The sequence below is a fragment of the Orbicella faveolata genome, unplaced genomic scaffold, assembly GCF_042242905.1.
Source record: "Orbicella faveolata isolate gen_17 unplaced genomic scaffold, um_ofav_v1 contig_1, whole genome shotgun sequence".
Taxonomy (NCBI): Eukaryota; Metazoa; Cnidaria; class Anthozoa; order Scleractinia; family Merulinidae; genus Orbicella; species Orbicella faveolata.
The window spans coordinates 39,088,105-39,114,752 of NW_028301536.1; the positions used below are offsets into that span (position 1 = coordinate 39,088,105).

The following is a 26,648-nucleotide window of genomic DNA, read 5'->3' on the forward strand; positions in this document are numbered from 1 at the left end:
GTTATTGACAAGCATACGGAGAAATATTGATTGATTCTTGAAGTCCTCCCGTTATTGCTATCATGAATGTAGCAATTACATCTTTTCTTTACTAAAAGAAGGGAAAGGTTTTCTTAATAGAAAATCTTAAAACACGTGTAAACCTGCCAGACATCTGAAATAATACAGCTTTAGCCTTTTAGCAGCTACAGTACCAAAACGTCTATTGCAACGCTTCAGTATCATCAGCCATTGCACACATCTAACACAGTAAGAGTAATTTTTATTCACTGTATAAAAACATACCGCTAAGCTACAAGACTGCCCAGAAATATTGTACCAGTTATAAAATTATTCGACACAACGTAATTTACAAGTAAGATCTGTTGCAATTTTAACCCAAGATACTTTCATAAAAGCGGATCCACGAAGTCACTATTGTGGCCGATTATTTTTTTGTTGTGCTGCTTGGAGCTTGTTATGACGATTACTTTACTTTTTTTTTGAACAAGGCCAATACACAACAAATTCTGATACTTTTCGCCTTCTTCTCAACGACGCAAAGTTAAGCTATCTCCATTCCTTCAGAGGAGTTTCTTAGATCTCTGAAACGGAAATCTTTCTGCTTGAAACAAAACTAGATCTAACAGAACAGGATTTATCTTGCAATAAGGACGAAGTGTTTTACAAGAAACGTTCCAGCGAAACATCTCCGGCAAAAGAAGCCTAACAAATTAAGTTATAGAATTAAATTCTGGACGCGAATGAATTGCTTAAACCTTGCTGAATCCAGGGGGAGGTGGTCCACACAGCAAGGTCCATAATGAATACAGAGAGGTTCTTCTGGTGACGTGAGAGGTCGCACCTTCCTGTGAGCCACAGAGAGCCATACGCACTGGTGTCATAAGTATGCATGTTTGCTATCTTTCGATATTCACCACACACAAGCTGTCACGTGATCTCGTTTTCTTGAAGGGAAACTGGCACCCCCGTTTCTCTGTTATTTGCTTTCAGTACTTTCTCCGCGCAGGCTTCAACTTCTTTGTGTCCTACACCTTTTAACTCTTTCAACTGGTCCTGCGAAAAAATAAAAACATAGGGATGGACTCAGAACATTGCTCTAAACTTAACGATTTAGAATGGAAAAAGTTATGAATCAAATAAAGCCTTATTTTGAGCAGAAATGTGCACTCAAATCCGGAATATAAACATATGGCATATAACACTTTCGACCTTCAGGATAACTCCAACATTCAGTGAGACAGCATTATTCTCAACATAACCCGTAACAATGAACTTCACTTACACACAGAAGAGGAAGGAAAGAAATTCGGGATCTAAGTTAAAAAGCAACTCCTGTACTTATCTTCACGTTGCTAATATATGAGCAAAAGATTGTCTCCGTTGCTGTTTGCGCGACATACCTCAACGACTTTGCCACAACACCTCAACAGTGTAAGCAAGCACTCTGCTGTTTTACTTTTCAACTGCTGATAAGCTGAAACGTATGAAAATGAACGAAAACGGCTTTAGACATCGAAATCCTTCCTGTAAATATGAGATGCCAAACAAAAGCTGAAGGGTGAGAGAGCAACACCCGTCTACTTCAACATTCTTGCCTGCCACACACTTACAGTCTGTAAAGCGATAACGAAAACTTCAGGGTCTAAGACTCTGCACCATAACCAAATACATAACAAGATTTTCCGGTAGCAACATGATCCACGGAGGACCCCCGGCGCAGCCTGTTCCTGCCAAAAGTTCACAGGCGCACCGGAAATTAGATGCATAGTAGATTCTTCCACCACAACCGCCCTGTCATGTATGTACGGCTACATTCTCAAACAGGACATTTCTGAGGGAGTCTACCAGCTATTGTAATAATTAAGCGAACAAACCTCCAGTTGTTAGATGAGCAGAAGAGTCTGTCACATCAACAAGCAACTTTAGAAGACACTTGAGGATTGTTGAACTGTGATTAGGAATCCTACAAAACAAATCATTGGTCAGATGGGGTATATTGTGACATGCGGGTAAATCATCTGCCGAGTTCCTACTACGCATGCTTGACAACATTACAGTGGTTATCCAAAGGAGGGCAGCCTCTTGGAGACACTTTAAAGCGTTTTGAAATGACGTCAGGACGGCCAAGATGGTGTTCCAAAACAGTGACGTTTCTCTCCTTTTGGAAATGTCAATGAGATGTTTTCTTATAATGTAATATACAAACATTTCCTATTGTTTGAGAACACCAATATGGCGGTCATGATTACGATCTATTCTGCACAAACCGTGGGCCTATGACGAAAATTTTATACAACATTTGCAAAAAATGTCTCTTCACAAAAAACCTTTTAAAACTAATTTCAATGAAGCTAGGAAATGTTGTAGTAGCAAACGTGTATTATGGCTCATCGATGGACTTTACTCCAGTCACAATAACAAGTTCATAATATACAGCAAGTTCAAAAAAGGGACGGCAAAATACAGCTATAAATTCATCAGGAAATGAGACACTTGAAACTAAGGTTCGTACCTCGGCCATGCTTGTAGCATTGCGGCGTTTAACGAGTCCAAGATGTTCAGTCGCGTCTCTTCATCAGGATAATCACTCACTTCCAAGAACGAGACCAGAACTCTTAAAAGCCGCTAGAAAATAACGCAAAATGTACTAAAGTTTATCAGTAGCCTATCTCTGTTCGCCCTCGCTACAGGCATTTCTCTTTTCAGAAAAACCTCGTGCATGTATTGTCGAAATAACCAATAATAACCGTTCATATTCAAATGTAAAACTGCGACACTGCATCACCCAAACACTCCGTGATTCACAGTGCGGCATCCTCCCTTCTGCTACAGCCCACGTTGACAAGAATCAAAGATCGCTTGCTGGCTCGTCCAAATATTACAAACTGGGCCCTCAACGATGAGAAAAAGGTTGGCGGGTTCCTACATCAAATAGCTAGTGTACCTTAAAGTGACGAAGTATTGTGATGCCCATGTGCTCAATAAAATCTTTCAGATGGCTTGCATACGCCTGAAGGAAAGAAGGTAAAGGTAAAAAAAAATGGCACTTTGACGAAGATCTGGAAGAGGGCAAGAAAAATACAGCTTTTGTGAAAAGAACGTTTGGCTTTTACAAGGACTGTTACATTAAGCGACATGGCCCTTGGTAATGTTTTACCGCCAAAATCGGCTGGTAAATTTACCTAGTCACCACTGGAACATTCCAGGATTTGCCCGACACCCTTCCCCTTAGTACAAGTTTGGATACCTACAAAAATCACCCAGTATCAGGTCAGCATTGCTTTACCACAGGGCTTACTTGAAGATATCAAGTCAACCTCTCCCAGGTTACCCTCACGTTACCGCGCCTGCTTCAATATTTGCCAACAATCACCCAGGAAGATATCCTAGAGTTGCCGCAAGTAAAATTTGCCAAGTTTCAAACAATCATAACTGACCCTTCTCATCGCAATTTTACTTTCAAACTCCATGGAGGAGAGAATAATCTGAAACACGCTGTCGCACTTAGTTGTCTGCAAAAAAAAAAGCAACACGTTACAGTGAAAAACAAAAACACAACAATGTTCCCATTCAGAGATTGTACACAACCAATAACCAAACAACGTTTTGATCATCTCCAGAGCCTCCTGTCCCTCGTACCAAACACGAGGAGAAGGTGGCTCTAAAGACAAATGATCCTCGGACTAAGACGTTCAGTAGAACCCAGGTATCTATCTCAAAAATATCACTAGTTGATATTTAACTAAGACCGCTCTATCAAAGGGCCCAAAGACCCTTACGACATTTCAAACTGGCTTACGATGAGATTTTTTAGTTTAGTCCGAAACAACGTCAATCAAGTCGCGAGTTTCCAGAGCCATCGTTTCCTTAAGGCCCCAAAGGCTAAGAGGGGAAGCCATCCCTAATGACGAAAATGTCTTATGCTAGCATGGGGAAGCCTGGAATCACACGTCAAAGGGGTCAATACCATCTCTTTTTCAACGAAAAAAAAATCGATTAGTGCTTTTTCAGTAGAAACACACACGAAAATTTAATTGTTGAAACAATGCAAGGCTGTAAATAAAGTGAGCGAAGAAAATAACGTAGAATTTCACCTTCCTTCCAAACTTGGATTTCTGTGGAGAAGGTTCTACAACAGTCAGGATGCTTAGCAAGCATGGATGAAGAACACGGACCAGGAACGGGTCACTAGTGTACACGTGACGTTGGGCAGCCTGGTAAATGGCGTTACAAATAATGCCTCAGTTGATTATAAGCAATGTACACTGCGAACGGTCTCTCTTTTCATAGAAAATGCGTAGGGACTTCGCAGATCACGCTCCCACGTTTACGACTGTTCACTTATCTTGCGCTCTTCTTGCGTTCTTCCCCACGGATTTTCTAGCAAAAGAGAAACTGTTCGCAGTCTATAAGTAATGAGGAAACAATGGTATCATAATTATCACAGGTATTACTTGATTTCGAGAGAGAACAAAAGCTATTCGTAAAGTCAAGTTCTCGCAACAGAGGTAGAACTACAACCCTCTGTGCACTGGTTGGACAGTTTCTGGGAGCTAGGGTACATACATGTAGTTATTATCTGAATTCAAAAATTCATTTTTGCATATGTTAGTTGCAAAATTCAAAACTCTCGTAAGCGACCACCTCCCGAAAGCAACCACCTAGGCTTGACATTTTGGGTGGTCACTTACAGAAGGTTCGACTGTATAAATAAATTACTATACTCTTTTTTCAGAACATTCAATTTTTTTGCACATCCACAAGCCATATCTAAATTAAGTTTACCTCAAAAAGAACATCAGCTCTTCCATACCACTGCAACTCGGCTGAATTCTAAAAAGAATATCAATTACAATAACATCAGAAAAAAGTACTCAAAGATTGTCACTACTAATTAAAGTATAAAGAATTTAGAACTATGTCAAAGCAAATTAAGTTTACTTAAAAATTCAAAATACCATGTTATCAACAACGTGTTTCAAACACTTAAACCCCAACGTTTTGCTCTCCATCTGTTGGAAAGAAGACAAATAAATAAAAAAAAGGAAATTTATGTCAGCTTTTTAATTGTTGTGAGTCTTAAACAACTCACAACAATTCAAAGAGCTTACCATACATTACATATATTAGCATATATTGACAAACAGCACCTCATACAATGGCTAATGGTACATGAACATCTAAATTATTTAGGACACACATTGCAAAAGTGCAACAGTACACCTACAGTGTAACTGCAATACATTAGCAATAATATAAGAGTAAATGTTCAGAATTTAAATTTTCATGGGCACTATGTTTCATCCAATAGTACAATAATTGTAATTCTGTTCAGATTTGGAGGAATACTTCAAGCAATGTGGAGGGTCAGGAGATTATTATTAATAATAACAACAACAACAACAACAACAACAACAATAATAATAATAATAACAAATATTTATACACTGTTATCAAAGGGGTTATTGGTGCCAAACATGTAAAACAGTGGCTAGAGATCAAAACTGTTCAATACAGGTAACTCATAACTATAATTTTAAATAATATATGCAACAAGATAGAAAGCTAACAAAAAAGCATAACTTTATACAGTAGTTCTACAGTTGAACATCAAGAATGCGGTGTACCTCATAATCATCTATGAGAAGTAACAAAGGAGACATCAGTTTAAAAAAGTGTTCTCCAATGTAAGGATGCTGTCAACAACAAAAACAGTAGTTACAGGCAAAAAATAATAAACAGTTTGACTTTTTTTCCATTTACTTCCCTCTCCAAACAAAAACCCTTGCTTTTTTTCACACATACACATGATACAGTGTAAAAAAAATCCAAGTAAGATACCAGAGGTTATATTTGTACATTAAATTGACTAACGAACTTCAACTGAGAAAAACTCCAGTTAAGTATTATGTTAATTGCTGTAAATGACAGGTGCCTTATTACACATACAATATAAATGGATCATTTAACCACTATTGAACATATAAAATCTGCTTTCTTTGAAAACTCTTTATTTGTTTTTAAATTAATACAATTTACCTTAACTTGCATTGTACACCACACTAACACATGACAAGCAAGTGGAGATTTCTTCCAAGTATCTTTTAGAAGCTGTGGTCTTAAATAGTCAAGTACATGTCTGAACAATCCTAGAGGAAACACTCTGTTAAATGTCCGGCTGTCTTCAAATTTGTTTTCTTCCGTCAAGACACCAGATTCTACCTCAACACATCCACAGAGCAGTTCTGGTATTGATGAGCACTGGCAGTGAGTGCATATCAGTGACAGTAATTCTGAGACAAGATCATAGGTATATTAAGCTGATATGTTACGTAATATATCAAACACAAGAGACAGTGTTTCATCAGGATATCCAAACACCTAGAAGAGAGTTTAGTATTTTTGATGAAATTTGAGATGTTTGGATAGTCAATGAAACGTTGTCTCGAGTGTTTGATATATCTTCTCAATCAAAACAAAAACTAAGGAGTAAACAGAGAAGTAAAATCGTCAAAATTTATGCAAATTAAGACTGGGTATCCAAACCTCCTTCACAGTTATTCTTTGTTTTTACTTGATGAATTATTAACAAGTTTGAGAAAAATTTATGAACATTTCAACCAAACCAACAATTGTATGTTTAAATACACAATCATGAAAAAGATGTTAGCCATCATGTAGATTTACAACTCAAGTCATGTACAAGTAAAGATTAAGTCTGCATCAGACCAAATGGCCCATGCAGCTGGAGCTGATCCCGGTTTCTGTAGCATGGAGCAACTAGAAGTATTTTGACTCACCCCTGGATGGACTGCTAGTCCTCCACCCAGGTAAAAAGTGCCTCTCTCCACCCAGGTGTATAAATGGGTACCGGCAAACTTAATGCTGGGGGTAACCCTGCGATGGACTAGCATCCCATCCAGGGGGGAGTAGAAATACTCCTAGTCGCTTCATGCTACAGAAACCGGGATAAGCTCCGGCCTGATGGGCCACTTCGTTCACATGCAGACTTTACCTTTACCTTTTTTTACATTTAATTATTAAATAACTGTTTCTTTTGGGAACAATGTAGAATACTTATCAATTGACAAACAAGTCCATTTAGTCTAGCTTGATTGGTGAGGTGTTAAGATATATGAATAAGAAAACAAGCACTAACCATACGCTGCAGTCTTTGATGTTGTACTTGTCCACAGCTGTGACGTTGTGTGTGCAGCACATAATGTCACCAAACAGCAGCTGACCTTTTTCATGATACACTTCCTACAAGTCTGTGGGACCACAATGAATTCTAAACAAGCTAAATAAAGTGTGTTTCTGAAAATTTCATCTCTAAATACTAATCCTTGAAATTAAAAGTTGCTCTCATGCTATGGAATGTCACAATGATGTCAACCGAGAAAGCACCAAGGTCATAGCTAAGGAGAGAGTGTTATGACTAAGAAGACTTCACGAGGGAATCAGTCTCCTATACTGACTTTTATTTTCTTAATTTCTGAAGGAGGCTGGCCAGTTACAGCTGCCAAAACTCTGATTGTACAATCAGTATTAATCTCATAGGAATAACAAAAAAATGAGAGCAACTTAATAAGTTTTAAACGAAATAAACATTTACATTTCCAAGGGGAATTCTTCTTAGTGAGTTTGTATCGTGCAGTTCCAGAAAATATCCATACTAACCTCACAGAAGAGATTGGAATTTCCTAGGGGTGGGGGATTCTGTACCAAAATTTAAAGAGCTGTAAGAAGCTCAATTGGAATTTCTTGAGGGGGGGTTCTTGGAAAAAACCATGGGGGAGGTATGGGTATTTTCTAGAACTACACATTATATTAATATACTGTTTGGCACAACAACCAAACATTCCAGGAAAATAAAATTTTCTTACTGAATCCAAAGTCACTCCACTGCCTGTTTCCTTTTGACTATCATCACAGAATAATGCGGACAACAAAACTTGACAAATCAACATAACAGCAGAAGATTGTGTTTGATACTTCATCATCTTTTCTCTGTCCCAACCTAAAAATAATACCAGTTATTTGTTGGGTGAATATATATATATCTATATATATTTTAAATATTCAATAATTAATCAACTATTTCTTCTCTAAGGAGCACTGACGGTAAAAGAATTTGTTCTCCAAAAGTATTGCATTTGGAAAGCTAATGTTTTGATTAATGCCCTTGCAATTGGTAGAAAAGGCTTACCACTACTGTATAAAGTCACCACTCACAATGAAAACTTAAAGTATTCAAATGACAGCTTGTAATGTAACAACATTGAATCAAAATTAAAAGCTATTTACTAACTTACCCCCTTCACCTGAGATGGTTGGTTCCACGCACTGAACTAACTTCTCAATAATTGCAGCAATTTTCTCCTTGACATGAGAATCATTATCTTGGCCAACATTTGACATCATATAACTTTGCCTGTTCAACCATTCCCTGTACGTCTTATCCAAAAGCAGCTCCAGATTACCCTGGTAATGATATAAGACAAATTTACATGTGCCACAAGAGTCCAATCCTATAAATGTACAGTATGCACCTAAAAACATGTTTTTTTTTACTAGAAGTGAACCAAATTTACAGTGTACTAGCAATTGTGTTGACCAGCCTGGGAGATTTCCTAGAATGTGTATCAAGTACTCTGGTTGGCTTTTACATATAAACTAAACAAGCTGGAATTTATGTAAGACATTTACAGTGTTGTCATTGTTGAATGATCATTGCCTCTGAATTCTGTGGATTTATTTTTGATGTTGATGAAAACTGTTTTATGTTCAGACTGGAAAAACATCTTTGGAGAAGTATGCTGCATTGGGGACTGAGGGGAGTTGGCAACTGGCCATGTTGAGTGACTTGTCAACAGGGAGCAGGGTGTGGAAATATTTAAAGGAATGGTCTCCACACAACAGTAAACAAGGCGCAATAAGGGCACAAAAAAGGCGGATATGGGGTGACTAGACAAGAGAGATGTATACATAGTTTAATAGCAGAATTAGTTAATTTATCCACTTTCAGTTTGTAAAACCTCATGTTAATAGAATTTTAGATGAACTGTATTTATTTATCATGTGTACACTTTGCAAGATGTTTTAATTTAATTCAAGTTAATTTCTTAAGTACAATCCCATAAGCTTTAAGAAGCTTAAAGATAGGTTGTCTGTCTGTCTGTCTGTCTGTCTGTCTGTCTGTCTGTCTGTCTGTCTGTCTGTCTGACAACCCAAGTGCATATCATGGGACCCATGAAATGCATACTACAGCATATATTACAAACTATATGGGACATGAGACTAAACGGAAAACAAAATTGAGATACGTACCTTTTTCAGGAGCATTGTTACTTCTCTAAATTTGTCTCCAGGTAAAAACGTCCTCAACATTTGAGAAAACTCGTTTTGAGTCATTTTGTCCGACATGTTTTTATACTGTAAGGCTTGGCCACTAAGGAGCTGAGTTACCCCGTGTTGGGAGGAGTAGGGTTAAATTTGAAAGTCGTCTCAAAAATCCGATTTTCACCACGAAACGTTTACTTGGTAAGATAGGATTAAAAAGAATACCTTATAAATCATTTTAAAGAAAGTATAATGGCATTCTGGTCTATAATGAAATGCAAATAGCACATTTGTGTTTCATCATTCAACACCTCTCCCCTCCGTCAAAATATTGCATTCCGAAAAACATGGCGGTAACGCTGGTGAAAGTCGCAGGCAAGTTGACCATCGGAGGTTTTGCGTTGTATGGTTTATCAGAAGTGCTAAGCTCACAAGATAATGCTATCAAACACATTTCGTTCCTGAACAGTAAAACTCGTGAGAATATTCCCGTTAATCTACCAGAGGTAAGTGTTATTGGCGATTTTCCCCTGTACTAGCTAGTATTGATTAACATATAAGCTTAAGATCCCTTCCATTTTTCAAACAAAATTCCAGGAGGTAACTCAGAACTTATGTCAAGTGAGAACATGCTACTGTAAGTATAAGTATAAGCAAAAGTACACCATCTTGTTTGACAGCATCAAGGAAGTATGGAACCGAAAATAAGACAATTATCCATTCTGTGCATGCCTACATGCTTATGCTGGTGCTGTAGGCATTCTCACTCCATTATGCTTATGCTTGTGCTTATGTCGCAGCAAAATCCAGTCTAGCAAGACCTAACCCATTTAATAACTATTTTATCACAACACCTTTATTGATTGTGATGTTATTAGAAAGTTGTGAAAAATTAATGTCGTAGTGAGTGTTCTGTGCTGTACACCCTGTGTTGTGTTCTTGGACGAGACACTTCACTTTCACAGTGCCTCTCCCTGCCCAGGTGTGGGAGCTGGCGAATTAATGATGGGGGTAACTCTGTGATGTACTAGCATCCCATCAAGGGGGCAGTAGAAATACTCCAAGTTGCTATATAATACAGAAACCAGGGATAAGCAGTGGTTTGATAAGCCACTTGGCTTGTATGTAGACTCGACCCGTTTTATTCTCCAGGTAAAGGGGAAGGCTCAATTTCCGCCGCTCTCTCAGGTTCACATGCCTCCCTGAGAAGAGACTGTTTGGGGGGAGGGGGGGGGGGGTGAGGAGCGTGGTCTCATTTCTCGAAGCAGCGGCTGGTAATAGAGCCTAGTAAAGAGGTTGAATGAAAATATTCTGAGTAATTTCTGTTCACCAGAATTACCTAAAGCTCTTTTTGTAAAAGGTCTAGATAGCAGCAGACATGTAAATATTTTAAGGAAAACGACCAATTTTTTAAGTTTGCAAGACATGTTTCGACAGAGCTTCTGTCATCTTCAGTTGAATGAATGATTACAAAGCAAGTTGAATAATAAGTAGGCAAAAATGCTAATTAAGACAAATAGTAACAACAAGAACGTGAAAAGGTGTAAGTTAAAAGGATAATTTTAGATTTACATGGTGTAATTGCTGATTGAGGGAAGGTAGTTCTTTTCAAAAAGAACTACCTTCCCTCAATCAGCGATTACACCATGTAAATCTAAAATTATCCTTTTAACTTACACCTTTTCACGTTCTTGTTGTTACTATTTGTCTTAATTAGCATTTTTGCCTACTTATTATTCAACTTGCTTTGTAATCATTCATTCAACTGAAGATGACAGAAGCTCTGTCGAAACATGTCTTGCAAACTTAAAAAATTGGTCGTTTTCCTTAAAATAGCTCTTTTTGTGTTTTAATTTAGAGTAAATTAAAGCTTTACTGGCATATATTATCAGATGGTATTTATATGAGTTTTTGTTTATTTTAATATTGTTTTGCCCTTAGATGGGAGGTGTACACTTATCAATTTTTGAAAACGTCATGTTATTTTATCTTTCCACAGATGCCAACTCAAACAAAAATAAGAAATTCCTGGAACAGTGGAGTACAGAGGGTGTTCAGTGGATTAGAACAAGCACCACAGACTGCTTGGGAACTGGGAGCAAAAGGAGCTTCTAGTGCAAAAGACTTCATCAAAGAGCAAATCAAATAAAGCTCGATTACAATTGATATACATCCGGAAATGTTAAAACTCTTCAAAAGACACTGAAGCAGAGCGCAAAGCTGACAAAAGATCTGAAAAAATTATGTACAGTTTTGGTTCATTTGTACTTTCATGCTGTTAAGGAAACATACTTTGAATGGGCTTAATAAAAACAAAATGTGACAGGGTTTTGAAGTACAATTTTCCCTCTATAGGAAGATTAATATTTAAATGCAAGTAATGCACAAACAAGAATAAATCTCGCTAGTTTGTACAATAATTGAATTCATCAACCGCTGAAATTGAAATGGATCAAGGAGATAAATAGATTATCTTTTAAAAAAACTGTTTTGAAACTGGCCTAAAATAATAGAGTTGATCTTATAAAAACCTCATTAAAACAACCTTCTGCTGCCTTCGTTGGAGAATTGTTGATTTGTCTGGAATGTAAAGCTTGCGGAAAGGTGTTGTAATACCTACTCACGTTTCTTTCTGGAATTTCAGTGTAGCCTGGGTAAATGTCGTGATCTGTTGTTTCGGTGTTGTGCCAAATTGGTGTAATTGCCCTTTCATTGTTCAACAGTAAAGGTGGCCCATTTGACTTATTCAGGGTGAAGGGGGTGATTTTGACAATTAAGTATCCTGCATGTATACTTGTACCAAAAAAATTCATGCACGAAATCACTGCTGAAAAATAATTTCACGTACGTTCATGAGCAGTGAGCCAAAAACTAGCATGTTAAAAAAATTCATACCTATACCAGATCAAAAATGTCCCATAACTTTACTGAAATTGACGGGGGGAGATTTATTGTCCAAGTTTTGCTATAGAGTGAAACGTCAAGACCGGAAAACACACCGTGGTCAGATTAAAAGAGATTGGGGTGGAATAGAACCATACAGGACTGTATGATTTCTTCTCCGCACTACCTAGAGGCCGGTACAACTTTGAGAAATCAAAAAACTGGAAATGGAAGATTTTAAGATAAAGACAATACAATACTTTTCATTTTTCTATGTTGACTTTTATTTTTAAGATGCACGCTTGAGCAATGTCAGCGGTTTCGGGAATCGTTTTCACAAGCTGAAAACAAACAAAAGAAAATTAACGTTAGGATTTGAGTGAATTGCTAGTGAACAAAAACGAACGAGCTCGTGAGAGTGGCGCCATACAATCGGAAAGATAGCTACGCTTCTCATTTATCTTAAACTCAGTGTGTTGTGAACAAACGCTTAGCGTCCAGTTAAAATAGCGAGCAGTCATAACGGAGAAACAGATAACACAATTCGTGTCTTCTGATTGCTATTTGTTTGGTTTTTGACGTTTTTCTCTCCCTCGTGCTGCTGCGAAAGCGTCTGATGTCTCCCAAAGCTATTAGAGTCATAAGGGGGATAGGTAACCGATCAGAGTGCCTCATTTTTCAATCTACCTTTTCAGTTTATGTGAGAGCATGCCTCAGGCGCCATTAGAAGATGAAACATTTGGCACCTTTGTTTACAAATCCCATCCCACCACTTTAACTTCGAATTCTCTTTCACAAGATCCCAGAACAGCCCAGTAGCTCGGGCTTCTCGGGTCTTATTTCTTTTTGCGAACTTTGCTATTTTTCCACGATCTGGTGCAGTTTTTTTTTTTTTTTTTTTTTTGCGTTTTAGTGGCGTTTGTACGTTGCAAACGTTTTTGCTGTAATTCAGGGAAAGTGACAATATTTAACAAAACCTGTCAATGGCGGGAAGGGTCGATTGCGTTTCTTCCTGGCCTTAAGGGTTCAACCCATTCCATTCTTCCCATCCAGGCCTGCTTTGCAAAACGTTTTCCTAATTATCAGCAGATTATAAAAAAAGCATATTCTATCATGTAAATGACTAGTGATTCAAGGACTGCGCTCCTTCAACCCGGGTACTGTTAGGTTTGGCAATCATTGGGTTCACCCAAACAGCTAATATTTGCTTAAAAGTTCCTTTAGCAGCAGTGAACGGAAGCCAAATTCTACCTAGCAAAGTCGACAGCTTTTCCTGCATTTTTCTCTGACAATTTCCATTGTCTTGCAATCGCCTTTAGGAACATGGTAATCGCAGTAACGGCCAGTATCCTCGCAGTTTCCTGAAAAACATGATCAACACGTTTTCCTAGATATAAGACAAAATACGCCGGGTGCACTCAGAGAAGAGAAAACAACCTTGTGTTTCAGTACGCATTTTCCCTGAACCCGAACTTCTGACGAGCGCAACATTTAAGAAGAACCTATGTCTTTTCTCTACGAATGCGAGTACCTCCTTAGTAAGCGATTTAAAGAGGTAAGTAAGTAAGTAAGTAACCTTTATTTAAACACGATAAGTAATTAAGCTTGCAGCTTGTGGGGTCGTGTATAAATAAACAATAAATAAGAATTAGAAAATAAGAATTAAAAAAAAAATTGCTAATAAGAAGGAATGAAAGAATGACTTCCTATAAATGGCGTTTGGTTTTTTACAGTGTTTCAGCCTCTTTCAGGACTGGAAAAGGATTTCGACTGTAGACGTCCTAAAATACAACGACTTGCGGAATCAGTGTTTTTGTTTTAAAACTCTTCAAGTCTTTTGTTGTTAAGGCATTATCTGAAATATAATAGAGTTAAAATGAAGGGAATAATTCCGGGTATAAACAATCAAAACAACTACTTCTGCAGACGGACTGTCATTCAAAGATATTGTGGAAGCTTCCATATCACTGACAACTGGCTTTTTTAGTGTCTGTCTTGATTTTCTTACCTGGTGGGGGTGGGGCCGGATTCCCGCCCCCTCCTCCATTACATCTGTACATCATATTTACTTGTTTAATATCTATCTTACTCAAATAGCTTCGGTTACCGATTCTGACCTGTTTGAGGAGGAATTAAATCAGTTTCACAAAGATTCAAATCATCAAACAGTCGATGTGAATACCAGTTAGTAAGAGGTATTACCACAGAATCATTATGACATAAAGTTGAAATAGTTGGTAAAAAAGTAAATGCACACGGTTGTTGTTCTTTTTATGTGGCTGTAGCCAGTGCCAATCAATCAAATTGATCCATGTTGCCGAACGTCTGTTGAGTAATTGATCATAAATATAAAGAAGCCAAAAATTACAATAAAGAAACCAAAAAATATCATAAAGAAACCAAAAAATGTTAATGACGTTATCTATGCATCTGTCCTCCAATTGATAATAAAATACGTGCCAATAAAATACTAGAATAATTCGACTTATTACATCAATTTAACAAATAGATTCCATGTTGCCGTGCGTCTGTTCAGTAACAGATCACAGAAACGTGGCACACGAGGCGATAGCCGAGTGTGTCATTGATGTTCTTACCACATTTTGACGTCTTCTGTTTTCTGTTACTGAACAGACACACGGCAACATGGAATCTATTTGTTTTATATAATAAAGAAACCACAAAATATGTCAATGAAGTCATCAATGCGTCTGTCCTCCAATTGATCATAAACACGATTAACATGAGCCAGAGGTTAGTGCCCATACCCCTTGCCTTCTTGGCTGGATTGTATATCTGTTGTTGCGGCTGAATTCTTTGGGCGCATAGTGCATGATGCTGTCATAGTCATATGGTGTACCCAGCGAGTCAATTGTTGACCTGGGATATTTATTGAAGTTGAACAATTGATCTGAAATTAAAAAAAATGAAAACTTCAGCAAAAGTAACTGAGTTCATTCGATATTTAAAGAGTATAATGTGTATCGCCAAAAAATCCCAATTTTCTTAAGATTAGAGCCAACACTTCTTCTTACTTAGCAACGTTTAACAAAAAAAGTTGAAGTTATAAGCTGTGGCAGATGAAATTACTATTAATTAACTCATGTTTGCGAATTTCATTTTTTCCACATCGAAATAAAATCATAACAGGGATATTAGGATCAAAGAGGGACCTGGTAGGAGAGTTGAAGCGGGCTTTGTCCTGTAAGAGAGAAAGGAATAACGATAACAATAGACAGGTTCAAAGTTAAGTGAATGCTAGAAGGAGGTGTGACTGTCTTACTGGGTATAACGTTCTGTCTGTAAATGACGACATAATCATCCCTGTCTGGTCTTGACTGCTCATGGTACAACCCGAGAGCGTGACCTACCAAAATAAACAAGATGTAGCTTTTGAAAAGTAACATAAGTTCAAAGTATCTTTTCCCTCACTATAAGCGTTACATATGAACTTTATACCTTACCAATCTCATGTGCTACAATCCCTGGAGTCCAACAACCACCGGCCAAATTTATGTTCTGAGGATTTCCAGTTTGTCCAATCCATGAAGAACACCTGCAAAGATTTATAAATATGTGTAGAAACAAAATAGAAGGTCATTATACGATATAGATCATGGTCCTTGGTAGCCCACAATTAGCAAAGATGACAAAAAGCAGTAGGGCAAGTGAACTGCAGAGTAAAAGATATCTTTACGCTAATTCTAACACCGGAAAATAACTTTGTCTTAGTTAAGTACTCAGAAGGCAGTATGCACTCTTTGCTTACCCTTGCCCCATTTGGAAATAAGCGTAACTTCTCTCATTCTGTCTTCTTTCTCTGAACTTGATGCATGTTGTTGAGGCCCACATGTTGATCCCTTTACGTATCGCGTCCATGGCGCGGGAATATCGTCCTGAAATAGAACGCGTTTAAACTTTAAACTTTTGTGTTAATTTAATAAATAAAAGTCCTTTGTCTAATTTCAATAATGTTGTAAATGATACAGTTACCAGCAGGATATGAGTAACGGCAAATATTACAAGGATACAGGACAACAGTTATAGAAGCAGTGAGTTGTTTCGTCCACTCTAAGGAATGGGTGTGATGAACAGGCTGTTTAGAGGAGACCAGTCATGGTTGAGTTTAGATCACGTTCAGTAACAAACTGAACTTAGGTTTGTCAAGAGGAACATTAATAAGGATTACTGGAGTGAAACAACCATGCCCATACAGTTTTTGACTCTGTGGTAGTTATGGACTGTTGAGGGTCATTATGCGGACCTATTCATCGGGCCTTTACCGACCTTTATCTGGCCTTTGCCGCAGCTGCTACTGCACGTTTTCTGTGCTGAAAAGGTTCAGTATCATCTTTCTGAGCTGATATCAAGCCAATGTGCGTTGTCAAAAAGACTAGCTTCTACTGACGATACTCACTCAAGCTGTTGGTGATAGAATAAACAAACACTCCGTCACGCCACCGACCCCTTCTAGCTGAACCCCGGCTGACGACTTGATCCACGTCCTGGCCTGCCTCCGCTGCAGCTCTCTGTTTTGGCGTCAGTAACATGTCACCTTCATATAAGTTTGGGTTGTTGGCTCCAAGGTTCTCTTTTGAGGAATTGCAAGTGTTGCTTACTATTAAGGTTTCAGTACGATATTTCCCTCTTTCATAAGGTTTACTCAGAAAAGTCTTGCATGTGCAACATAAATATTTACTATATCTTTGTGGGAAATGTTATTAAGGAAAGGTTATTAATGCATGGAAGGTTATCATTTCCGAGGGATTTGGGCGGCTTCCTGTCTTTTTCCTGACAGAGAAAGGTATTTGGCATTTGTGCCTGTGGGTGGGTGGGTGGGATACTCATTTAGTTTTGGGGGAGTTCAGCTTGTATTTGGGGTTGGCGTGTGTTTCCTACAATTTGAATCGCAACAAACTGAAAAAAAAGTTACAAGCCGAGCAACTAAGGATCTTAACCTTCGGGCTTTAGCTCTCGTTTGTAATAGAAAACTACAAAAAAATATCATCGAAAAATTCCGCAAAAACGTTTTAAAACTTAGGAAGCGTATTTCAGGCGCAGAAGAAATTTATTACAACTTGTTTATTCTCACCTTCAGGACTGGGTTTACGTGACAGACAAGGAGCCGCGAGGAACACAAGTACCAGAACTAATTGCATTCTGCTAAAGGCTTTATATTTTGCCTCACACTGTATTGCAGTTTCCGCAGAAAAGGAATAACATTGATGGTTAGCTTTAGAATACAACTTTTATGCCGCTTTTTGTTTCCACAGCTGAAGAATGTGAAAACACAGCTTTCTGCAGTATTTCAATATTCCAATCTATCCGAATTCTTTGGCAAAATTAAATTATATCTCAGATGGAACAACTTTTGAAATAAAATATGTGTGTGAGTCTTTTCAATACATAATAGTCTCTAGGTAAGACATAAGACACAATTTTACATTTTATATTAAGGTTTGAAATATTAATTATGAACTCGCCTCATCTAAACAGTTTATATGTTGTTTGCCTTGTCTAAACATACATGTTTTTAGGAGTTATTTCTTCTGTGGTTTCTGCTGTTGTAATAACACTTTGAGTTTGCAGAGTGACGGATGAACTAACATTGTTAGCATAGGAAATATCTCATCAAACATTGCAACCGTCACCGGTATATATGAAATCCTAAAAGCTTAGTTTGCTTTTTTATTGTTATCTATATAGGGTTTCATACTCATTAAACTGTTGAATCTTTTCTAAACAAAGATAGCAAACAAAACAGAAATTCAACGAAAAATTCAATTCAACAAAACATGTGAAAATAAACCTCGTGCATCTGAATGAGACGAAGTTATGTTAAAGTATTTTTCAACTTGATTAAAATTGTCCTTTGGACAAAATTCCCGTGTATATCCTTTTTGGTAAGATTGTTCCCATCAATGTAATGGCTGGCAAACAGGATTTTTATTGCAAGGTAGAAAAAGGTTTATTTTGTAATATGTCTCGGCATTTAATTCCGTGTACTTTTCGTACCAGCAAGCTCCCTGAATCCGACTGAAGCTACTGTGCGTGCGAGGGATTTCTTCATGCAATGTCGACTCTTATTGACCTTCATTATTAGAAGCCAAACGCCTTTTCCGGTTCTTTTTTCCTATCAAACCTGAAAGCAGAAAATATGTATTTTTTAGTTTTATTCCACTAAAGATACGTGCATAACCGAGGTTCCATACTCTTGAATTGGTTGCAAAGATCATTACAAAAAGAGGAAAGATGAAATGGATAATTAGCAGATATCTACGTATTAACGTTTAACATGTTTAATAAGGTTTTAAATAAGGCCGTCGTTTCAACTACGGGAAATGTGTCCGAAAGCACTGAAAGAACCTCATTTTCCAAATGCAAGTAACTGAATTACGCTGAGAAGCTCTAAGTCAGAGATGACGTCACTTATTATATGGCTGGTTTCGCGAGCTTGTAAGATGAGGCAAATCTTGTGCTGAGATTGGCTACCCGAGTGGGCAAGATAGCGCCATCTTGTCCGCTCAGGGTTACCTTCTGTTTTCCCACAAGATACTGTTTATACCACGTCTCTATCTATATATACACACGCAAAACAAAACAAAAATATTATAACACCAACATCCAACCATCTTGACCGAACACTCTTGGTCAATAGTCCATGCTGTTTTCTACGACAAAATTTGCATTTAAACGGAAGGTGTAGACGGGTACATACATGTAAATAGAGGATATTACACGGTGGGGCGAAGATGAATTTTATTTTCGAGTGGTAAAAACAGTATTTTACGAACGAGCGCAGCAAGGGGGTAAATTGTTGTTTTCAACACGAGAAAATAAAATTCATATCTTACAGCCACTGAGTAATTCTCTTTTTATTATACAGACAAACTGACTGGTTGCACAAACAACCGAGAAAATGCGGGAGATAGCGTCATCAATAGCCTCTCTAATGAGGATATTGCCTATATTATCAGAGCAAAATTACAAGACTTTGTATGGGAAGTTTTTACGATCGATTCGGTGTCTGCTGATTTGAAACGATTTCAGCGAGTTATTTATAGCCTTCTAGATTCTCTGTGGATTCCACGGTGAACTGTGGTAACTGGACAAATGAGAGCGGTATAACTTCTCATGAAGTACCGTGGCGAAAGTAATGAAGAGAGCGAAGAATACCTTGACGTCTTAGCTTTTCAAAGTAATGAGAGTGTTGTGCCTTTGAGCTGTCGAGTCTACGCGCAAAAGTACAGGAAATGGTTCATTAACCTGTGAGAAGTTGAAGATCGGCATATGATGAATTTATTATGAAGAAAGCTTCCACTTTCACTAATGCACACCAGCTGGAGGCGCCATCGCCGAATGATATATTGATATTCAGGTTTCAAATGATTCCGTTCAGTTTGACTCTCGTGGTACAATCTCAAAATGTATCGAACAAAACCCCTTTTTACCAAGGTTATCATGAACTTATTAACTTGCGTTCTAACAGCGTGTTCTGTGTTCGGTAATGGTTTCATTCTGGGAGTTCTTGCGCGGTTATATCGTTCCGAACGGTTCCGAACATTTTGGTCGGTAACCTGGCTGCGGTAGATCTACTCAACGCTGCCACGAACTTGCCGTTCCATATGATGTCCATCTCAGAGGTCAGCTGGTTCAGAGGAAAAACTTTAGCACTGATTACAACCTTCATTAACCGAGCCTTCATAACTTTGAACCTAACTTCGGCTCTAGCTATGGTAGCAAATGTGTACCTGGCCATTTCGTTTGATCTCAAGTACTTTACATGGAAGACGAAGAAGAAAGCCTTAGTTTGCGTTTGTATCATCTGGCTTGTCAATTTGTTGATGTTATTCTTGTTTGCCATCCCGTTACTCGATATCAATCTTGATGATTCTCACGTTAATGAATACAGAGAGGAGATCTTTCAACAAGGAAAGAATTTTGCTGCAGCGTTAGTGGCATTATTTATTGTTTGTTGCGGAGTTTGGGTTTCCTAACAGCTCGTGCCATAAAATGAGGAAGAAGAAAAAGAAGGTAAACATGATTCTCAAAAGCCACACCATAATTGTGGTGCATCATAAACTAAAAAAAGCACAATGTTTTCGATAGTAACGTGAATTTCGGCGCTGGTATAGGAAGGGCCATCATTATACATTCAGTCAAAATGCTATCTAATACATTTTGAAATTAGTCACCAGCGTGTAAGCATCCGTCTGACTTCAGAGGAGGGTTGTTTCGAAAAAAGCACTATGGTGTCAATGTATAATGGCCTTTGGGCCTTATAACAACTCAAATGAGATTCTAAGAAAGAAAAGATGCAGCTTTCAAAATATGGAAAGTTGCATCTTATATTTTTGTTTCGGAGCAAAAATGGAATTGCGAGTTTGTAATCCATTTTTGTTGCCGGCCTTGCTTCCGGCTGTGGGAATAATTGTTATTTTGTCTATCTAAGCCATTATTTTATGGCTTACGACAGTCTGGTTACGAATTCGTTAATAAGCGAAAAGAAAGTCGGTTATTTTCTACTAAGCATCTTAGTTTATAATAGAATTTTAACAGCATTCCTCGTGGGTATCTAAGTGATAATAGTAAACGTAATTTGAATTTACTTCCATGTCACCTTATAAATGCCTGTTTTACATGTAAGTCGATTGATGAAGTGAACATGACAGGTTTTGTACTAAACCAAGATGTCATACGTAACTTTCTAATTCTAAACTGGAGGCACATGAAAATTTGCAAAATGGTAAAGACCCGATTGAGTTCTTCACCCAGCAGTGTTTTCTCGGCAGTCTTTCCTTCTTCTCAATAGGACTCAGTAGGATTATAGCAAACGTATTAAGCTCACTTAGCTTAGCCTTGGGTAGATGCCAGGGGCTTGTACAACCACTGAAAAGGCGCGGTATAATCATAACATGGAAAAAGCTTCTTGAGGAAAAAAAATCAAACGACACCGACATAAACAATGATCCAGGCCTCAGTATAAACCGGCGAGAGCGATGTGCAGTGAGAATTATATTGGATATCTGTCATTCTACACAGCGTGCAGAGTGTGGGCAAAGATCGCCACATGACCATTTCTGAAGTGCATTTGTAAAAGTCACAACATCGATATTGATGCTAAAAACGTTCCTTTGAAATGTTTAGGAATTAAACATCGCCTCTTATATACAGTAATGTTCAACAGTATAAATCATGGACTAGTGTGTAATTAAGAAATAATAAGCACAGTTTAGTCATTGCAAAGCCTAAAGTTTCAAGAGTTTCACAAGATGTTTTTTTTAATGCGTCATTATAGTGTGTCTAACCCTGGATATTGTCTCTCTTGCTACTATTATGGAAGGGCCTGAAGGAGTAAAATGGAACTCTAACTATTTTTCTGCCTGGGAAATGGGATTTGGATCACTGGGACTGGGAAACAGAAAAAAATGGGAATGGGCTTGGTATTTGGGCAAAACAATAGGTTGGGAAATGGGATCTCGATCAAATTTGGGCTTAGAAATGGGACTTTGCATGCCACACACCTTTTTGTGAGGAACGAGAATCTCTCTTTTCGTTTTTTTTTCTTAGAGAGCCGAGATGAATCTACCTCCTCTTCAAGCTGAGGCTCGCCTGAAGTGTGATATCAAAGCTATCACAACTATAGCTATTACAATAGCAACGTACTTTCTCTGCTATGTCCCTTCCATCGTGTATGCCGTGACGGGTCTGCAGAGTGAAAACCAGGCGGAGCATTTGGTTTGGGTTCAGTGCATGGTACTGCCTGTACATCTCAAGTGCTGTCAACCCGCTCATCTATTATCTACGAACCAACAGGTTTCGTTCTGCTTTCAAACAGTTCCTCAAAGATCCTTTCGGATCAAGCGACTTCAAAGAGAAGCCTCGCAGCCGCAGAAACCGCGAAGAAAAACGAAAAGTTAAAGGGGTCGAGTTAAAGAAGAGGGATGGTGAAACGACTAAAACCGGACAAATACGTGAAGTTCAGATCGATGTAAACCAAACAAAGTGAGAATATTCTGCAGTCGCAAAAAGGAACGATAGATTGATTTTATCCATTAACAATCTACCAGCTCAGGACCCTTGCATTTCAGTAATTTCATTTAGTTGGCGAAAATACTGAATGGAGAAAAGCTGGAAATTATATGAAGCGAAGAAAGTTTCAAAGTCATGTGAAGGAAACGGATAACAACAAGTAGGAGAGAAGGTGAGAAGAAAATGTTCAAGGACACAACATTTGAGAAATAAGCCTTCAGTTAGTAGTAACTTGGAATGGAAGGGATCTAGCTCTACTGACCCAGCACAAGACTCACTCGATTCAGTCACTAGACACATTATAGAAACATTAATTACGACCTTAAATATCTCGCGCACGACGAATTGTGAAAAAACGGTACCAATTTGAAGAGCACTAAGATTTCAACGGGAGCATTCCTCTCGCCCTTAATTTAGATGTGCTTAGTTTCTTAACTGAATAAGGGATTGATTTCCAGACTAGCACAGCAATTTTAGAGCAATTTTATTCCGTGAATCAGAAACATTCATCATTAGAAGCAAGAGGCTAGATCATAGTCTCTTGTTAGAAGTGGATCTAGGACTGCATTTGTTCTGACAAATTTAAGATCATGGATCGCCTTACAGATATTTCGTTGTCCGCTTTTCTCATTGGCTAACTTAAATCAGCACGATTTGCATCATATGTTCTTGAAATGAAAATTGAAAAAGTAGAAAAAGCGAACCTTGATAACGGCTATTAATCAACCGTGATTTATGTGAAATTAAAAAAGCAATCATCAGTGTACTGGAACAACGCCCATCTGCAAACGTCACATTTCTGTGTGAAAAAGGGGAAAAGAAGGAGGGAACGCATGCACGCAAACTACACCCCCCCCCCCCCCCCACCTCCTACAGGAACCTTGGTCGGGTCGCTGCGAAATGGCAGTTCACACGTTTTTCAGTCCCCTGGGAATGATGACCAGGTGTAAATTTGGCAGCAATCAGAAACGTTTCATCGTAAATGACGAATTCCTGGCTGTTTAGATGCGTCTTTTTCACAGATGTAATAAAATCCCAAACAGAGCTTAATGATAATTTGAACAGGTTGCTACCTGGTTGCTTTTGCACGCTTTTTGAACACAAACTGTCAAATTTATTATTAGAGCAAACCCAGAGATATTAAAAATTCAAATAAAATTTAGCTGTTTATATTACACAGCTTCTAGCCTTTTTACTGTGATGTCCACAGGTGCGAGTTAAGCTACAGTCTGTTCGGTTTGAACTCTTTGCCGATACTGAGGTACCGAACTGAGTTACTACTTGTACATCGTGGTCGATAAGTGGATAATTACTTTACAAAGAATATTTTGTCTTTTGAAGATGCACTTCCATCCATCTTTCTCAGCATAAAGTCGCTATATCTGAAATGTAGTGTTTTACCGACTTGAAACTTGTCTGAAGCTTTCCTACTTGCTTTCGGAAATTGTGGCTCACTAGGCTCTGTTAGTTCTCTGTTCTTTGGAGTAGCTTTCTTGGCATCATTTTTCGTAGTTTTTAACTTGATAAGAGGAAGTTTCACGGTGTCACTTACAAACATGTCAGTGTACTTTTTCCTTGCCGAAGGTTTGGCGTTAGGATCTCTGCAAACAAGTGGTCTGTATTTATGCACGTCAATTTCTGGCAGTTTGAAGCGAAAGTTCGCCTTCTTGTAAATACTGTAATTATCAACTTCGTGTACAGTTGTCAAATTGTCCGCGAAGTAAACTTTTGATTTGTTAAAATCCGGTTTGTCTCTGTTCCGAAAATAAGTTGAGGTTCGGCTATATTTTGACTTCATCGCACCGTTACGAAGTGTCCAGTTAAACAATGCTTGTGAACTCATCCCGCCATCTTCTCCGTACAAGCTTGTTGTCAGTTCTAGTTCGGATAGCAACCAACTTCACAATGACAAAATTATGGTCTTTTGATTCCAGTTTTGCTGAACTGAACACCACGCACGAAATCCCATCAGTTTATCACTTGGATAGCCGACCTCGAAAACCTGCTTGAGTACAAAGCAACACGGAATTTTGGTCATAAGCACAGCCAACACAACATCAAAGTAGAGAGTGTAAGAGCTCTTCGGATCCCTTCTGGCTTTATCACCTTGAACAATAGCGCTAAGTATGGATCCTTTCACGTTTTTTCCAAAGCAACCAAACCTCATGGGAAGGTTTCAATTGTTTACCTCTTCTTCGCGAATTGATTTATAAACAACCTTCGCCGTTCTTTTTTGTTGTAAAAAGACCTTTGAAACGTCAACTGCGGTGATACTTGTTTGTAAGAAATTACATATGACGGTAAAGTTTGTTTTGTGTTTGGTTTAACATGAAATACCGCAAGTGGAATAGGGAAGGACGAGTTAAGACACAGATTTTATTATCCTTACATTAATTACAAAATGCAAATAGTCCTTACGCAACTGAAATACTCCAGTGCCTTGTCTTTTGTCAAGTCAGGACACTGTTTTCCATAGCGGAAGCCTTAAATCTCTTTAACAATAAAGTAATTAAATTGTCCTTGACTTGTATTTGCTAATTTTAATGCTATTTTCGCAAACAATCCACCAGGTTGCAAGATTCTACAAAATAACAATGAATTGTTTTATGAAAAGACAGCAGGGTCACTGAATAACGATGGGCCAATTTGCTTCCAGCATTCAAACGTTTTAGCATATTGTCTGAAAGTTGAAAAACAAGAAAGAAATAACATGCAGCTGTCGGTAACGAAAAGGACTGTTTTGAATATCACGGAAAATTAAATTACGTTGTGAAGACACTTTACTGAATCCCTGGTCTATTTTGCAGAGGGAACAACTTTCTCTTTCTCGTCAAGGGGCCCACTAGCCACTATAAAAAATCAACAATGTTTTTTGTTTACTCTTGGTAAGGGTTATCTTTACATGATTGGCCAAATGACTCAATTACCCACTGAAGCAGCTAAACAGTTTCAGTTTAAGCCAAGTTTTTATTTTTTTTACAATATGTATTCAGGGACATCCAATTTAGCACAGTAAATGGAACCCTGATACAACATAAATTTGACAAAAATAGAGACAACATGAAAGTACTATATATGAGTCACAGTAAACGTATGCTGCAAAATAAGGAGATTTTGGATGCCGGATCTGAGGTAGCCATGTCATTTCGTTATTGAGATGGCATACAAAAGCTTCGCTTTCGGCTCGAGTTGTACCAGCCATCCGAGAGAGCAAGATCAGGGTATGGAAGTTCTTTTATGAACCCTACGTCATAAGTTAATCTTTACGCTCTGAGGAATAAATATTTCTTTGGGAAGGATATTAACGCGCGAGAATCTCTGCTACTAGATACGAAGTGCTAATTACTGAAGAACAATCGGACCGAGTGGAGTACAATTCATAATGGTAATAGGACTGAGTGGAGTCCAATTCGGTCTGTAATCATGCGAGTGATTAACAAAATCGCACAAGCGCGAAGCGGGAGTCCGATTTGTTAATCACGAGTATGATTACAGACTGAATTGGACGACACGATGTCCTGTTACCAATTAATCAAAACTATGACAAAATTCGAGAAACGAACAAACCATCGATTGATCGCTGAACGATTAAACGTCGTTATGAATGCTGAAAAACACAGCAGTTTACTCAACAAAGTGTACCGCAACAGCGCGCGCAAAATGACGCGTACTGTCCAATTACAAGCATGACGCGTACACTGTCTAATTAATGTTCAAATCGGGCTGCTGATAGCCAATCACGTTCGAGAATTTTGTTATAGTTTTGGTTAAGGGAGTAATCAGGCGAGTAATTTTAAAATCGGACGAGCGTGAAGCGCGAGGTCGATTTGAAATTACGAAATTAAATGTCTTTTGAGAACTTCGTTGAGCGAAAAAGTCAGAAGCACTTTTCGAAAGTTTTAAAAACTGTAGAAAACACTGACGAAACCATTAAAGAGCGCGTAATTGACGTGCAAATGGTGTAGGTATTCAATTACAGGTATCTAAATACAAAAAGTTGTAATCGGAAACCTGTAATTGGACACCCACGTGATCACGCATCGATTACGTGATCAATCATCTTCCAGAATTTTGTCATAGCTACGATTATGAACGAAACCAGAAATAAATGTTCTCCAGGAGCTTATGCCGATGTTCTCTGATTGGTTCAATTTCATTTTCCGTAAAAGAGACATGCGACCGAACCAAAGTAGGTCTGAACCCATACAAATGTTGTCATCCTGAGTCCGGCGACCGACACTGGTCCCACATGTAAGCGCTGAAATACCTTCAGTAAACCAGGGCTCCTGGGCATGCCTAAATATGCTGTACACACGAGAAGACGTAACCGGAGATTTGATCTTCGTTTACAAAGTTATCAACTTTGGATAGCGTTAAAGAAAACTTAG

General features: G+C 38.2%; 3 protein-coding genes and 1 pseudogene across 3 annotated transcripts; 2 read left to right on the forward strand and 2 right to left on the reverse strand.

The window, feature by feature from the left end:
* Window positions 1–245: 245 nt before the first annotated feature.
* LOC110057274 (TELO2-interacting protein 2-like) lies at window positions 246–9,449 on the reverse strand. The gene is made up of 15 exons (XM_020763866.2): window positions 9,334–9,449; window positions 8,319–8,487; window positions 7,890–8,023; window positions 7,163–7,274; window positions 6,043–6,296; window positions 5,631–5,699; window positions 4,962–5,015; window positions 4,789–4,836; window positions 4,098–4,217; window positions 3,441–3,515; window positions 2,948–3,013; window positions 2,516–2,628; window positions 1,878–1,966; window positions 1,404–1,477; window positions 246–1,056 (listed from the first exon to the last, which is right to left on the reverse strand). Exons 1-15 carry the CDS (start codon window positions 9,427–9,429, stop codon window positions 931–933), a joined length of 1,599 nt encoding a protein of 532 aa, XP_020619525.1. The 5' UTR covers window positions 9,430–9,449; the 3' UTR covers window positions 246–930.
* Window positions 9,450–9,605: 156 nt separating this feature from the next.
* On the forward strand, window positions 9,606–11,673 carry LOC110057277 (uncharacterized). The gene is made up of 2 exons (XM_020763869.2): window positions 9,606–9,851; window positions 11,345–11,673. The coding sequence occupies exons 1-2, from the start codon at window positions 9,621–9,623 to the stop codon at window positions 11,492–11,494; spliced, it is 381 nt and encodes a 126-aa protein (XP_020619528.1). The 5' UTR covers window positions 9,606–9,620; the 3' UTR covers window positions 11,495–11,673.
* Window positions 11,674–12,488: 815 nt separating this feature from the next.
* Window positions 12,489–17,446, reverse strand: LOC110057276 (astacin-like metalloprotease toxin 3). Its single transcript, XM_020763868.2, has 9 exons — window positions 17,321–17,446; window positions 16,646–16,819; window positions 15,998–16,124; window positions 15,693–15,784; window positions 15,512–15,595; window positions 14,997–15,139; window positions 14,237–14,345; window positions 13,480–13,589; window positions 12,489–12,569 (listed from the first exon to the last, which is right to left on the reverse strand). Exons 1-8 carry the CDS (start codon window positions 17,385–17,387, stop codon window positions 13,480–13,482), a joined length of 906 nt encoding a protein of 301 aa, XP_020619527.1. The 5' UTR covers window positions 17,388–17,446; the 3' UTR covers window positions 12,489–12,569.
* A 2,207-nt stretch (window positions 17,447–19,653) lies between these two features.
* On the forward strand, window positions 19,654–22,899 carry LOC149119021 (beta-2 adrenergic receptor-like; annotated as a pseudogene).
* The last annotated feature ends 3,749 nt before the right edge of the window (window positions 22,900–26,648 follow it).